The sequence below is a fragment of the Penicillium brevicompactum genome (genome assembly GCF_028827555.1).
Source record: "Penicillium brevicompactum strain IBT 35665 chromosome Unknown utg000001l_segment0_segment0, whole genome shotgun sequence".
In the NCBI taxonomy this organism is placed as follows: Eukaryota; Fungi; Ascomycota; class Eurotiomycetes; order Eurotiales; family Aspergillaceae; genus Penicillium; species Penicillium brevicompactum.
In genome coordinates, this window is record NW_026623203.1 from 210850 (window position 1) to 226343 (window position 15494).

The 15494-nt window shown below is 44.4% G+C and overlaps 6 protein-coding genes across 6 annotated transcripts; 3 read left to right on the forward strand and 3 right to left on the reverse strand.

Annotated features, from left to right (window-relative positions):
• Positions 1 to 1553: 1553 nt before the first annotated feature.
• N7506_000049 (uncharacterized protein) lies at positions 1554 to 2318 on the forward strand (the record flags this gene model as incomplete). The annotated part of the gene is made up of 1 exon (XM_056949345.1): positions 1554 to 2318. One exon carries the CDS (start codon positions 1554 to 1556, stop codon positions 2316 to 2318), a length of 765 nt encoding a protein of 254 aa, XP_056815260.1.
• A 2208-nt stretch (positions 2319 to 4526) lies between these two features.
• N7506_000050 (uncharacterized protein) lies at positions 4527 to 4893 on the forward strand (the record flags this gene model as incomplete). The annotated part of the gene is made up of 2 exons (XM_056949346.1): positions 4527 to 4821; positions 4853 to 4893. The coding sequence occupies 2 exons, from the start codon at positions 4527 to 4529 to the stop codon at positions 4891 to 4893; spliced, it is 336 nt and encodes a 111-aa protein (XP_056815261.1).
• Positions 4894 to 6826: 1933 nt separating this feature from the next.
• On the reverse strand, positions 6827 to 9521 carry N7506_000051 (DUF3723 domain-containing protein; the record flags this gene model as incomplete). Its single annotated transcript, XM_056949347.1, has 3 exons — positions 6827 to 8701; positions 8758 to 9059; positions 9104 to 9521. Coding segments are annotated over 3 exons (2595 nt in total), but the record flags the coding sequence as incomplete, so codon positions are not given.
• Positions 9522 to 10622: 1101 nt separating this feature from the next.
• On the forward strand, positions 10623 to 10931 carry N7506_000052 (uncharacterized protein; the record flags this gene model as incomplete). Its single annotated transcript, XM_056949348.1, has 2 exons — positions 10623 to 10760; positions 10812 to 10931. 2 exons carry the CDS (start codon positions 10623 to 10625, stop codon positions 10929 to 10931), a joined length of 258 nt encoding a protein of 85 aa, XP_056815263.1.
• A 281-nt stretch (positions 10932 to 11212) lies between these two features.
• N7506_000053 (serine-proline rich protein) lies at positions 11213 to 11638 on the reverse strand (the record flags this gene model as incomplete). Its single annotated transcript, XM_056949349.1, has 2 exons — positions 11213 to 11522; positions 11577 to 11638. 2 exons carry the CDS (start codon positions 11636 to 11638, stop codon positions 11213 to 11215), a joined length of 372 nt encoding a protein of 123 aa, XP_056815264.1.
• Positions 11639 to 13573: 1935 nt separating this feature from the next.
• Positions 13574 to 14230, reverse strand: N7506_000054 (uncharacterized protein; the record flags this gene model as incomplete). Its single annotated transcript, XM_056949350.1, has 2 exons — positions 13574 to 14004; positions 14059 to 14230. 2 exons carry the CDS (start codon positions 14228 to 14230, stop codon positions 13574 to 13576), a joined length of 603 nt encoding a protein of 200 aa, XP_056815265.1.
• Between the last annotated feature and the right edge of the window lie 1264 nt (positions 14231 to 15494).

Genomic DNA, 15494 nt, shown 5'->3' on the forward strand with positions numbered 1-15494 from the left:
CTTTTAGTGTGGATGATACGCCAAGCATCCAATGACTATTTCATCTCAAGTGGCAATATGTGCGGACATGAGTGTGCTCATATGTTGGTTGGCCAAGTATTCGAGTGATGACGTAATGGAGACTAAAAATTGAATGGTGAACCTGGTACCTTCATCCATCAATGTGGGCCGAGAACAGTAGCTTTTACAATTCTTGCTAAAACGTCGTGATAAACGGTGGCTGGATATGATACAGCGGTGGACGAAACTTTATGATGTTGAACGTCATTGTAGTTAAGGAATCAAGTAACAAGAATCAAGTAACAAGTAGATGTACAGGATCAGTGCAAGATGGCTCGAGTCGTGATATGGCGCCGCGAGTAAAATACTTCCAATCATCTCAATTAAATGATAGCTTATTGTATCCAAAACATATTCATGCGTTTTCGGCAAGTTCTGCGTAACAGTGAATGTATCAGAGGTGCAAGGAGCTGAGCTCAGAAAACATGCCGAGACAATTGCCACCCCCCAAAATGATAAAGAGCTTTGCGAAAACGTTTGGAATGAGTCAAAGTGTAGATCGAGAGCAATAATTCTTCATAAGGACACTGTTCACCTCAGACTGAATTTCACTTGTTGATGACCCCGCCTGCACAGTATTGATGATGTGACGGACGTCATCATCACCAGAGTCCCTGATTGCCCTCAAAAAGTCGTTCAAAAACCTTTGGTAGTGACGGAGTTCTGTTTCTATTTTACTTGCGTAACTCTTGCGTCGCTTGTCGGAGCTCATATCGAAAACACAAATAGAGCCACGCTTCGTGCATTCCAAGCATGGATTCTCAGAACTGCACTGTCGTTGAAAACAAACAAGTAAGCAGCTAAGTATACAATATGATCCAGGATCCTTTTACCTTGGTCCGCCGGCGCTGACATTCTTTGCAGGCTGCTGAGAGTCTTCGTATTAGGTAGTCTCGTACCGGGGGTTTCCCCCGTTGATCAGATATCAAGGATTTGGTGGCAGGCGTATAAGGCTGGATAGGCTTGAATCGTGAAGTAGACATCTGTATCGTGTATTTGGTATCAATGTAGATGCGGCGGGGGTTAGAGGTCTGCGTAAGGGAGGTGGCCATACGCACATCACAAGCAGGAAGAATGGTGGAGGCCCGGGGAAAAAAGAGGAGCCAGGCAGACTCATTGCTGACTCAACATTCTAGACTCGCCTGAAGACCTTACGGTCTGATACGAGAGCTATTTTTAGGCTGTTATTTACAGCTGTACAGAAATAACGCCAAGGAAGGGGTTCAAAGACAGTGCAACTGCAATAGGTATAGCGTGTTTCACCGGAGGGTTTGAGAAATAATCTCAGTGAGCAAATGGTGAAACTAATTTCGATCCACCCTGTATAAAACAATCGTTATTATCTTGAAGAGGCTCGTGTTTGTTCAATCTTGTGACAAGCCGGGGTTTCGTGACGTCATATACAGACACCATGTGACACGCTGAAGACACTCTGTTAAAAATGACTACAAAAACTAGATTAAACCTCGTTTATGCAGTAAAAGTATGCGATCATGGCTTCCGAAAACTCCGCTAAACTTGCAGTCCTTATTGATGCTGACAATGCGCAATCCTCCATCGCTAGACACTTGCTTGCGGAGGTCGGAAAATACGGCGAGGCTCACATAAAGCGGGCATACGGGGACTGGACCAACCCTCAACTGAAAGGATGGAGCGATGTGCTGCCTAGAAATTCAATTCAGCCCATCCAGCAGATTTCATACACCCACGGCAAAAATGCAACGGATTCGGCTATGATCATAGATGCGATGGACCTGTTAACCTCGAACCGTTTCGATGGTTTCTGCCTCGTTTCTAGTGACAGCGACTTCACTCCACTGGTCACTCGAATTCGTGATTCTGGGCTGAAGGTGTATGGATTCGGGGAGCACAAGACGCCTAAAGCTTTCGTCTCCGCCTGCGATGAATTTATTTTTACTGAAGACCTGAATCATCGTTCAGGGCGTAAAATAAGTCCCAATGGGGTAGCCATGTCTGAGTCTCATGATCCCGTCCACAATGCCTCAGATAGCCTACTACAAAATTCGGCAGAGATGACTCTCCATAGTGGTGAATGGGCTCGGCTGTCTGACGTTCGTGAGCACCTTATGACACGTCACCCAGACTTCAGCCTCTCCACGCGCGGGTATGCCAAGCTCAGCGATCTCATTTCGGACTCCCCTCAGTTTGATATTGAAGAAAGGCCTTCTCAGCGAGATAAATCCCCAGAGCTCTTCGTGCGACACCGGAGAATCTCAGCTGGAACCATGAAAGTCTGATTATTTAAGCTCTATCAATAGTCGTAAATGTACTACTATGAAGATTGTGTAGCTAGTGACAATCGATTTTATGTTTCAATGGATGTTTATTAATGAATTCTATAATGCCTGCAACGTGCAAATATTCCGATTATTTTCAGAGCACTAAATTAGTTTGATTTCCAAGACGATGAAATCAAAAATAGGTACATAGCGCTGCGCTAGAAGAATCAATCTAATGAGACTTTCATCTTATATTCTCTAGGCAAAATTCAAAATTCCGAAGTGCAAATATTATCCCCTGACTATCGAAAGAAACAAAATTGTTCTCAGAGAAATCACCGTATTCAGCACCAACTTGTTGAAGATTGAAATAAATGCAAGGTTGGCGGGAATATATCCTAATACGGACTAGCGTGCTTGAGGTGGGGCCTCAGGAGAGAAAGAGAGTGAGAATTGAGTTCACACTGATTTCGAATATCACTGTATCTCGGAGTTCTGATCTCTCAATAGTGAGCGGTCTTCCTGCTACACTTAGTATTTCTTAAAAATTGCACCAAGATAATCTATCTAGTATAGCGAGGATTTGCCTCGCACGTTGCGTAGAGCTGTACATCCCGGAGGCTTAGTGTCAGGATGAGGAATTGATGTACTGGCTGGTACTGAACATGTCCAATAGAATCAGGTGATTGATTGTAGGTGTTTAAAGATCGGTTGAACGATCTCAGGGGTCTATACAAATAAGCTTCGGCGTGTTACAACACCGTCCTTCCGAATCTGCCCGGAATACCGTACAAATACTAGTGGGAATTGGGTGATCGATGAATAAGCGTCCCAAAGGGTCCTAGTGGTATTTGACCACTCTCTCAGTTCGTCACTTAGCTTTGTTCCGTCTGGATCGTGCTTCGCTTGAAATATCTGAAGATCACATCCCACTATCCAGCAATGGCCAATCTCAACATGTAGCAGTGATGAGAGAGGAACAGTAGCTAGCCAACTTAGCAGATTCACACTGTCGTGAAGGTATAGGTATTTCACATTGGCAAGTGCACAAGTAGCGAGATCTACCAGTGTCATATCGGTGATGTCAGCATAGAAGCCATTAATCTCAAGTGAGGAGACTAGAATCCCTTGTAGTCGTATAGATTGAATACATTGAAGGACTGCTTCCAGATGAAGTGGAAATGAGTGGTTCCAATCCACGAAGACGCGACTACTAAACCAAAAGAGCTGGCTAGTGTCAGGCTCCATGAAAGATAGCCGAATAGTGTTTAATCGCAACAAGCGTTGAGCACAATCACAAAGTACCCGTATATCTTTCCGATCACTCACAGCCTCCTGTTGACTTTCCACAAGATCAACAAATTGGGAATGAATCGACCCGTAGCGTAATGATCGTTGACGAAGTCCCCAGCCAAACTCCTTTTGATCTCGGGCATACTCCTGCGGGGTATATATACAAGTGGTAAAGTAGTCCCAGTGTTGTACCACTATATCATTAACATTAGAATGACAAACCAGCTATTGGGGAGTGACATACATGGATCAATAATCTCTGACACATCGTAGCAAAGAACCTGTACTTGGGATGCTAGGTGAGAATACGAAAATGCACGGAAACTGTCTAGGCCACTAGAGGAGAAGGAAACATGGATTGTGTGAAAGAGGATCGGTATGCTTAAAACACGGCATCTGCGATCAACAAGAGAGAACTCTTTCAAACTAGACGGATTTAGCCTCAAGCAGACAAGATTGAGTATCTCGGATGGCAAGTCGAGAAAACAACCCGAAGACATGCTTGTCGGCTGACAGTAGAGGTTATAGAAGCTTTCTTCTGTGCGGTCTTTCGTTGTTATGTGTGAAACTATTTTATTTAGCATGCAGAGGGTCGAATATGGTTGGCACGGCCGGAGGCCGTGGTAATAATAATGGTGGTCCGGGGGTGGCGGTACATGCACCTGGGGCCACCCCTAAGTGGATCCGCCGAGGGTTAAACTACTGCGACCCCAAAAACAGTCCGCAATTTACATAGACTATTGTCATCAGCCGCTAAGTTATAAAGACAAGATAGTACATGCGATGTTCTAGTCAGATACCCACTTGAAATTCTCCCAATCACCTCATCGTCCAAACTCTTGACCAGTAATATTCAAAAGTCACTTCCCAAAGAACTACGCGTCAGTCTGTCATCACACCGAGTGTCCATGTATATCCTAACGTATCTTTAGAATGAAGGGCCTTGTTACTTGGTTCTGCGTTTCATGCCACGATAGCGATGCTCATCGCATGCGGCTCAAGATTATTGCCCATGAGCCTGGATCATGGCTTCTTTGCGCCTGGGCCCATCTCATCCCTGCAAAGCGTCGGGTTAACATCAACACATTGTGTGCTGGTTGCTTGGATGATGATGAGATCTCATCTAGTAAGGAGCAGCGTGCTTTTATCCAGAAGAAAAGGGATCAGACTATATTCGAGCGGAATGTTAGCTGGGTTAAGCAAGAGTGGGACTTCTGGGTAACTCCTCGTGAGTGCGAAGGTATCAATGAATCTCTAAGAGAACATGAAGGGCTATACTTGCATCTTGTTGGCGGTGTAAGTATCTCATAGTATATCAAAGAGTAATATACGACTTGAAAGCTACTTAGTGTAGTGGGGAAACCGCACCACATCTCATGTTTGGCCCTGTGGCTAGTTTTGGCATTTTTAGCTCGCATCTCCATACTTTAGGAATTCAGACATTACACACCTCTCGAAAGAACAGCGTCTATTTCCTATTCTGGTTGCCCAGGGGGCCGGTTTTGCTTCCTCGGATCCCCATTGAGCACTGAGCACCCCCATCGGCTTGTCTGCGATGTCAAACCGCTTACGCGCTCTCCCTACTTCATTAGATATTAGAGCCTTTTTTTTACATATAGTAAATAGTACCTAGGTCACTTGTCTGAGTATGAGTAGGCGCATATCTCTAAATAGTTTATGAAGAATTCGCCCTCGGAATAAACTCATCACATCCCTAAGGACAAGACAAACAGATATACTCGTTTCGAACACTGTCTTTTTAGTCTCTACTTATTCCCCATCACGCTATATTGAGGTCATCCTATTAAATGATATCTCAGACATGGATCTTATCTAAAAATTCTTGAGACAAATTGATTCTTGAGAACTGCTGCATAAGACAGGGAACATATGGCACCCTTACAAAGCCATGACTCATGTTAAAGCCTTCCCACGAGATGATTTTTCAGATAACTTAGTCCTTAGAAAGCCTAACCTCGGAGCATTGGAATCATATGTGGGTATAATGAAGACTAGGGGATGTCTATGATCCACTTTCTTCCGTGACATTCGGTTTTCGTATGAATTCTGAAGAATATAGTTGCAGGATAATTTACTCCATATCACAGACGATGGTTCCATCAGAAGAAGTAAAGAATTCCGACAGCAGTAGATTCAGAATATCGTTCAGGCCATCTATTACACGTGATTCGAACCGGATACCGTCTCTCTGGTGCAGGAGGGGGCCCCGTTGTTTGCGTCGTGACCGCAGGCGTGATAGGAGACACCGAGATAGCAGTGGCGGCCGAAGAAGCGGGGCATAAGCATGCCTATAGCGACCCAGCTCGTTTGTTAGTTTTCAAGCAGACATAGGCAGACATATTTCCTATTCGGGACACACCCTTTACCGCCACTTACACCCTTATTTATGACGTATTGTAACATGAAGTCCCTCGCAAGAGGTTACTTACCCATTTGGTGCATATTCCCGTACCACCGCATATACTTATTTCCAGGGGTGAGGGGCCACACCCCTACACACCCCGCTTCCTGTGCTACTACAGATATGCCTATTTCCGGGAATCTGGCGGGGATATAGGCCTCAATGCCCTTATTTTTAGGCCACCGTACATACCTACTTCCGAGGGAGGCCCCTAGAGATGAACGTTTTAGGTCAGATCTCCCTAGGCTACCGTATATGCCTGCTCCCTGGGGCCTTCGGGGAGCTGCACTCGAGGCTTCGGTCATGCGTGAAAATGAATTCGAGTAATTTGCTTACGAAGAGGTCTGTAATACAATTTCAAGTATCTTAAATTCCTGCCGGTCAGAACTTGATACGCCAGGCCCAAATAGTGTCTGAAAACCATTAAATGAGCTGGGCCGCTATAAGCCTTCGTAGGAGCGTTACAAGGTGGCGGCTGTGGAGTTGTTATGTATATCGACCTAAAGCGGTGTAGACAAGATCTTCGAGATCTTTCAACAGCCCTTATTGTAGCCAGTCTAGGTGTGACGTATCTGATTTTGAAAGTTAAAAGGCTATTCTCCTTACTTTGATTTTCATCGAATTACATTTAGGGTACTTGGTGTTGTTGATTTATTGATTATTGATCTTAGGGTCATCATGGGTCATTTACTTGGTGGTAATTTATTGCAGAAATTAAGTATCTCTGGTGTCCTATTCTCTCCAGGCACTTGCTGTATAACAATCCGTAGGTCACCTAAGCATTTGATATAAGAACCCTCTTTCTCTTACGTGGCACGTTCCACTTAGCTGTGTGATAGCTTTCCTTGAGTACTTTGCGATCACCGATGTTCAGCCTTGCATAGTCCTTGGCGAAGACAAGAAGTATGTGATGGCAAAGGGCTTGCTTTGCTGTTTGGTAGCAACGGGAAGCGGTTATACTCTTAAGGTGTGTATCGAACAGCATAAACCCTTTAACTCGATATTCCCCGGCTTTTTCTTTAACTTCGGCGGAATTCTCCTCAGTGACGTTTCGCATTTCATAATCCAAGATCCACTCGTTTTTTTCCCAGCGCAAAAATCCGACAGTCATCCCCATATCAACAGGTGGCTTATCTTGTTCTTCTTTTCGCTGCCCCGGTCGTTCCTCTGATCGCACTTCTCTTGTTCTCCCCCTTCGCCGCTCTCGGAAATTGTCAACATCTTGTTCTGAGTAGGGTACGATTGCTGTTACAGCATCACTTGGAGGCTGACTGAGATCGTCCTCGATTGTCCATGACGGACGGCTCTGAACCTCTAAATGATTGGCTTCGTTCATTGCCGGAGAACTGTTCTGTATGTCACCAGCCTCGTCTGGAATTGATGCTGAATAATTCATTCGAACAATGGTCGATGGCTCCGATAACTCAGAGAGTCGGGACGAGTAGATTGAAGGCGAGTAAGCCCTTATTGGGACTTCGGCTTCGGTCTCATGGAAGTCTTCAGCTGTACCGCGCATTGTGGTGTCATCGTCGGCAAGTCTGAGGTCGTTCGACTCAGCTTGCCTATCAGCCGATTCTGGTATCTCCATGTCTATAGATTGGTGTGCGCGGCTTCGTAAAGGAGGTGTGCCTGTGCTTGTTTGGGCAGTGTCCCGTGCTTCCCCGTCCTGGGAGGCGTTGGGGCCCCGATTTGTGAATATGCTTTCATCAAGGTTTCCAAAAAAAGCAATGTATACATACTGACGCACAAATAGCGTCGTGATATTTGATGATGGAGTCTGTATGCAGTGCATTTCCGGTAGAAAAAGATGGTCCTTGTCCTGGCTAAATGTTCTGAGCTGTGGCATCCCACACCGAGCCCGGGCCTCAACCAAGCTATCAGCTAGTATGATTGGTGGCTCGCCTGGATTCTCAAAGGCAAAGGCAAAACATTCTACCACTCGAGTTACTAGGGACTCTAGCTGAGAGTCTGGATATTGGAACTGGGTGGGCTTTCGAGCTTGCAAAAGAGCAGAGAGCGCAATCTGTCGATCTGGCGATTTGGCCAAAGCTTTCTCAATCTCAATAGATCGGAATCCGAGGCAATGGGAAAGCTTGGCCATGTCATACAAGACTTGGGCGTCTGCTTTGATCAACCCAGGTTTTGCTAGAAGCTTGTCATTAACCTCCGCAACCCGTGGCATCAGAGGATAGTTTCGCATAGCAAAGAGCCACACTTGCCGATAGGCTAAGTCAAAACATTGCTCCTGAGTGAAATTCAAATAAGAAAACGATCTTTCTGATACCTGGATCGGAAAGGATTTTTCGCTCGCGGGCCCAGGTGTGAAGCTGTGCTTCATTGTGTTTTTGATCGAGCTTAAGGGCACGCCGATCATCTGTCTCACGCAATGCGAACATGCTTCGAGATATTTGAAGTCTTCGAAAAAGGAGTACAGTGACGGGATTAAACCTTTAAATCGGCTCAAGCGGTCCCATATTGCTATCCTCTCCAGCTCAGTAAATTCTCCAAATGCCTTCCCGCCCAACACCATTCCACGTACATCAATTGAATCTTTCTCAGAACTTCCTGGGGCCTTCAGATGTATTAAGTTCACAGTATCTGATCCGATACGCTTTAACGAATTTTGATCTCCATCAACGAAGTATAGGTATGTATCGTATATATAGGCCAAGTAGTTCAAAACTTCCTGTCGAAAATAAGCTTCATGGAAATGAGACATAGCAAGCAGTTCAGAACTCATACTTCAATAGCAGTGGCAGCAATTACCCGGTGGAGCATACTGATCCGCAAACCATTCAGCCACAATCCTCGGATATGGAGCAACCGGTTGAAACCTTCTCGCAATTGTCGATTTCGGTTGTTATCAAGCTGATCTAATCGTATCTGCTTGTTCTTCGACAGTCGTACAAACCATCTTTGGCGAGAACTCTCGTCTTGCTCAGTCTCGTACTGACGGACTCTCCAATATATTTGGCCGTCAGTTGGTGTGTTCTCATTCGAGTACTCTTCAAGAAGAGAATTCTTAAGATCCGCTCCAATATCTACTTAAATTAGAATGATTTATCCTGGTTCAGGAGAGATATTTTACCATCAAGATAAATATCCACCGTCCACCATCGCTCAAGTGGAGCGAGAATCTCAGAACCAACTTGTAAGCGATGGCGACCATGTAGCGCTATAACCTCTGTACTCTCGAATTCTAGTAGAGGAGTATAATCCCCAGGATTCAGAAGATTTTGAGGTGAGATGTTTGCCTTTGACATCGCTCTATGCAAAGCATTTTGCGAAACGACAACGGGAACAAAGTTGTTTAGTTCCATACGCCGGCAGCCATCTTTCCGAAAGATAGCGCGAAGTCGCTCAAGGCCTTCTGGATTCAGACCCTGAGGTAAAGGGGGAATCGTTTGTATTTGTGCAATGTTGACTCTCGCTGGGCCTTGATATTTGATCCTACGTTCACGGGCTATCCGCATTTCCTGGCGAGTAAAAACATAGTCTTGCATCATTGAATAGTTATTCGAGGAGACTTGTGAATGGTAGTTCTTGTTGAATGCTGAATTCGAACATATGGTGCTCAGGTGCCCAGGTGATCATGTTGTATTAATAATCACGTCTACGTGAAAAAGTTATCCGGACAGCCAAGTGGGTCCAACCTCTGGGGCACAGTGTGCCATAGTATTTTAATCAATATATACCGCATTCTTCTGGTAGCTCAATGGTGATTTCTCCAGATATAATATTCCATCTATTCTTGAACTATGTCGAATAAGGCAAATCGTGTGACACAACTTAATCTCTCTGCCCTCAAGGCTACTTCACCGTCTACTCAAAATCATGATATACCTGTATCAACTCACAGTACGCAGAGAGGAAAAGAGGCCAAGTTAAAGGGGGCAATCTATAAAACTGCGTCTCAGCCGCACTCGAAAATTATCAAGGGAAAGCCCAGGACGCTCGGCCTGCCAGGTATCAGCAAGCCCACTTTGCAGCGGGATCACGAAGTCCTAGTTCGAAGCGAGTCCCCCTGGGATACTTTCAATAGAGAATACGAATGTGATCTCGCTGGTATTATTACAGTCGTGACACGCAGGTCAGGTCCAAGGTGCGTATACTCACTACGCCAATTTCCGGGGAGAATCCAGAACATCTTCTTTTTCACATTCGTTCCATCCAACACGAGAATGTGGTTTCAGCCCTAGAGTATTTTCACGCAGCCAACACAACATACGCGTTGGCGGAGCTTTTTCCTATCACATTAGAACATGTTGTCGCATGTGAGGCTTTTCCAACCCAGAGCCAGCTCACCGCCATTATGGTCCAAGTAAGGTTGTAGCTACATGCTGCTGTTTCCGTGATTACTGATGAATGACTAGATATTGAACGGAATGTCGTATCTCTTATCTCACAATTTAAGCCATAAATACTTGGATTGCTCGCGTATATTTCTTAACACTGATGGCAGGGTGCGTATAGGTATGAACGACTAATGGGATTATCAAACATTATATCCATTAACTCGAGATGTGACAGGATGTATAGAGGAGTGTGAGCCCAGAGCTCATCAACAAACGCAAGATCTGGAAATGAGATGTGTTTCTAATATCACGATGGAGCTCCTACAGAAGTACGTCAAAGACGAAGGAGCTGTTGGAATCGACGACTTGAATCGCTGGCCTTCAAACTCACTTGGGGTGGATTTCCTCTCAAGGACAACGACTGCCGGCTCCATTGATTCTTTAAAACAGGTAAAGACATTGATTCAACCTCTGTGTTATGCTCGCTGACACAAACGGAAGCATGATCTTATTACAAAAGTACGCTTCTGCAAAGAGGAGCTTATTGGACTTGCTTGGTTTGCTCTTCATTCTGCCCGTACCTTGTGTTCCTATATCCCCTCTGATGCTAATTTTGTGTAATAAATCGATTGGCTTTCAGGATGATGCATTCTTTTCCTCTGGGCGAGATCTCTAACAGAAACAAGCAAGAAAAAGGTCCTGGGAAAATAAGAAGTATAATCGTTAACTTCCATGTTGAGGCTAGAAGTCGTACCCAAAGAAGCTATTAAATCATACTTGCGAGCTCTAAGGTATCTGTAGCGTCAAGCCAAAAGGAGTAATATCCAAGTAAAAGCAACATCCGAGACAGTGTCTTGCCAGTATCCAGTAAAGTTCCAAGGCTGTCGCAGCGACCAAACATACTAAAAAAAGAACCCTGCCGCAACCTCTTTCGCAACCTCTTCTGTCCGTGTTACTCGCCACTCATTGCCAGTTGTCTGGTTGAGAATTGCAATCTCGTCCTCACTTCTTGCCTTGTAGATGCTAAGCTCGCTCAAAGGCCCGCCGTCATCATCGTGGGCCGCGTCAATCAGCTCATTGCACACATCACCAAACATCAGCCTTCTGGTTTCAACCTCAATAGAGCGAAAGACTGAAAGGGTGCCTGGCCTGGCAGATCGAATATATGTAATAAGACCATCGACCTGTGCCATCAAAAAGTCTTCATCCCTTCTATGCCACTTTGTTAGACATTGAGTAAAGAGATACCTGTAAATAATGACTTACATTCTAATCGCCACTTCCTCACTTGCAAGAAGCAATACGCCTAGCCCTAGACAGCTGGCCATCTTCCACCATCTACCTCCCCACCTCAAGACATTAGTGATGGCCTGCCGTCCCGATTCACGTCTGGAACGACTCATATATTGAAAACCATCACCGTAGATTGATTGCAATATAAGATCTCGGGCGACAGTGCTTGGCCGTGCACTATTGGACATTCCCATCCGCATTGAATGTCTGGCTGATGATTTCATGTCACGACATAGCTCTAGATATATCAGATAGAATGCCGCTTGAGCAAAACGAATCTCCAAGGCCTTTTCGTGTAGGTTGTTAGACCTTATAAAATTGAAAAGGCCTGCAGCTGCCTCGGGTGTTCGACTTAAAGATGGAAGGCCTAAGGCATGGTAGCCAATCGAGTTTTGCTGCAGCCAATTTGGGAGAAGGCTCTGTATCAACTCGCGACAATTATCCAAAAATAAGCAGTCGGCAGCTATTTGTAACTCTCTCAACTGTTTCTGATCCAGCGAGATATTCCTCGTCGTGAAACGGCAATTTTCTAGGATTTGGAATATAATCTCATTCGCACCACTTGCACGCTCCCGCGGTGCCCTCACTGTTCTTCTCGCGAATTTGGGGGCTTTTATACCCCTGTCAAACACGGTAGTATCAGTGGAATGGTCTCTGTCGCTCATTGACACAGATGTTTCACAAGCGGAAGAGTTAAAGGCAGTCTGTGAATAATACTGATCCCCTTGGAAGGTATAATCGCAACAATCATCGGGTGATTCTAAATCATCATTGATATTAAGAGATTGGTCTGGCGTAGAGACTAATTCCTTCAGGACATTGCTGGTCTCTGGCTCTGGTAGAGTAAACTGCTCTAGTAGGTCATCGAACGAATTTCTCGTGGATCCTGATGTGGCCTGCATAGGTTCCATATACTCTGAATGAATTAGGAATGTGACTTGAGCGAATATTGGAGTTGTATCATACCGTTGTTCACTTGAGGAATGGAACATACAGGTGTAACATCAAAAGAACGTGTAATCTCACAATGTCCATTATGAGCGAGAATATTAAAGAGATCTTGGATAGTTTTGAGGTCAAGACCGCTGATCGTTTTGAATACCCTTACAAATTCCTTTTGAAACTTATCAAGTTAGAATGTAGATTTCAACAGACATTTGTACTCACGGTGTCACTTTCAGCAGTCTCCTTAAGAATTGTCTGCTCAGCTTGGGTGTGCTGATTCTCCTATATTAAACAATGAACATATATGATAATGATAGAAATAAGATAAGAGTAAAGTTTACCTACCTGTAGTTCGATAGTAAGAGATATCATACTTGATTAGGCGGAATTTCTAAATCAACACCTGAAAAGGTTAAATCTCGGTTGAGTAGGTTGTAAACACAGAAAGTGGCTTTTGGTTGCTAAAAAAACTGGGCTCCTGATATATGAAAGGTTAGTGTTAGTCATATATGCGGACCGCCAGCCCAGAACTAGGGTCGCAGCTAGGCAGCAAAGCTGCCATGATTAGTTTTATAGGTGGTACGCGTGTTGACGGTGGGGCTCTCCGTTATAATTCTTGTGGCCCTTTGTTAGAAGCGTAGTATATATTTATTACAATTTAATATACAGATAAAAATTTCCAGAGCTGTTAGAAAGTATAAGAGGGAGAGGTGGGTATTTCATAATACTAGGCTCACAACAAGGATATGGAGGAATAAAGAGAGTAACAAGTACATAGAGAACAGAAAGAAAGCCTAGGGTACATGTTTTACTATACATAGATAATAGAATCTAGAAATGACTTTGAGGTTGTATCTCCTGGAATCAAGGTTACAGTAGTCTTTTTGATTGTAGAGCCTAGAAGCAATCTGGTTACAGAGTTGGTATTATTCAAATCTTCTATTTGGATTTAGTGCTGAGCTCTAGCCAAGTAGAAGCAACTAGTTTAAACTATCTTCACTTAACATGTAACTATTATCAAGTTACTACTCGGAGGTAACATGACAAGTGGGAAGGCCAGATGATGTTGAAGACAGTACCGCTGTCGACAAATCATCCACCGTCGGCGAGGCAGTAGGCTCTGACTCATACGAAGTCGGCGAGGCCACAAGGATTGATGATTCAGATGTAGATTCCGCAGCTTGAGACGTAACGGTAGTGGTTGAAGAAGTCTTCAGGGTTGAAGTGGTAGATGCAGTCGGTGACTTGATCGCATTAGACACAGTACAAGAGCTGCCAACTTTGAACGAATCGTCGAGCTTGCATCCGGCTTGAGCGCCATCTTTGTTAGAAAACGTGACGTGGCCGCTTTTCTTGATCTCAATCCAAGCAACTGGGCGGCCTTCTTGGGTCCCACATATACCAACGTTAAGTGTGGCCATTTCCACACGCAACCCGTCGACAACCTTGCTCAATTCTAGAAGAAAAGGCTTAGTATTTCTGAGTGGTAAATCAGCTATTTCTCACTCACGGGAGCAGTCGTTGCCCTTTATAAGGGAAAAGGTCTCAGAAGACCCTGTACATCCATAGTTATCACCAGACCAAACCGCACATTGGCCCCCATAATCGATAACTGTGAGTGTGCCACCTAAAGAAGCGTGCACGTGAAGTCCGAGTAGCAAGAAAATCATGTAGAAAGCCATTTTAAGGGAGTTCTAGTTGATAAAAAGTCGAGAAATGCCCGGCTTTAATAGTTCAACCGTGAACTTGCTTGATGATATGGTACATAGAATTTACCTAGTAGGCACCCTCGAGCTGTACCAAAATCGGTACAGCAGACTATAAGAGCAATATGCATCCAGTATTATTTCTCTTTTCACAGAACTAGACTGTTTTAAGACGTCCGGAGCAATTCTTAATGCCACTCTTCCCACCCTTTAACTGGTTCTCTAATTGACAGATCCTGAGCCCTCGGTCTAATATTCCGAAAGGCGGATCATCGATCCTAAAATCCGGCTCTGAGACAATGGGTTAGATGGCTAATGGATCTTTTTCCGGTACTTACTTAGACCTAACAGTCTCCAGGCAGTGCCTCGTAGGTATATCAATCTGTCGTTTTAAAACCACAACCTACTTTTTTTAACTAGCTAAGCGATATTTTAAACTAACTATACTCTTGGAGATTATGTATTGCTGACTTTGGGAGCGCTCCCAATTCAGTTGTAGTGGATATTCTTTAATGATACCTGACTATAAGAATAATCGTCAAGCTGCATTGGCTTTACGCTACAACAGCACTACTTTAGGTACGCAGTGAAGTTGTACTAGATAGCATTCCATATGGCTATCCGTACTAAATGTGTTTACCACGAAGCGACAGTATATTACCCTATCAAAAACCTCGTATATTCTGTATAATTCACTTGAAAAAAGGTAGTTACCTATTCTGGCTGTAAGCTAATCTACCGCCCCCCCCGACTGCAACCCATTTTCGGGCCGCGGGGCTGTCGACCTCTTACTTTTCTAACCTTGTATGCTTTTATTTTTGAATATAGTACCTGTGAAACTTTCTCCACTAAATCAGTTTCTCGTCTGCCCATCATGTCGTTAGGTTCCCCCGCGGAAGCTGTCCACTACTCTACGCCCTCTTACTCCCGATTAACCACTTTTATCTTATCTCAAAGTTCAACCGCCTCAGTATTTGTCGAATCTTTAACATGCAAATTTTCCACTGGAAGCTATATTCTACCCAACAATATACCCTCTTCACACACTGGTGGAAGGTATTTTGCTGAAGATCCTGTCGACTGGAACTTTTGGTTAGTGCCCGAGGTGCTCAATAATTAGGTATTAACCTGGGCCCCCTTGAACTACTCCAAAATATGCATTCTCTAATGTAAACAGTTGAAGTTAGAGTGGAGGGATTTGAAGTAGGTGCGCTGCGCTGCTTTACGTCGATATTTATCC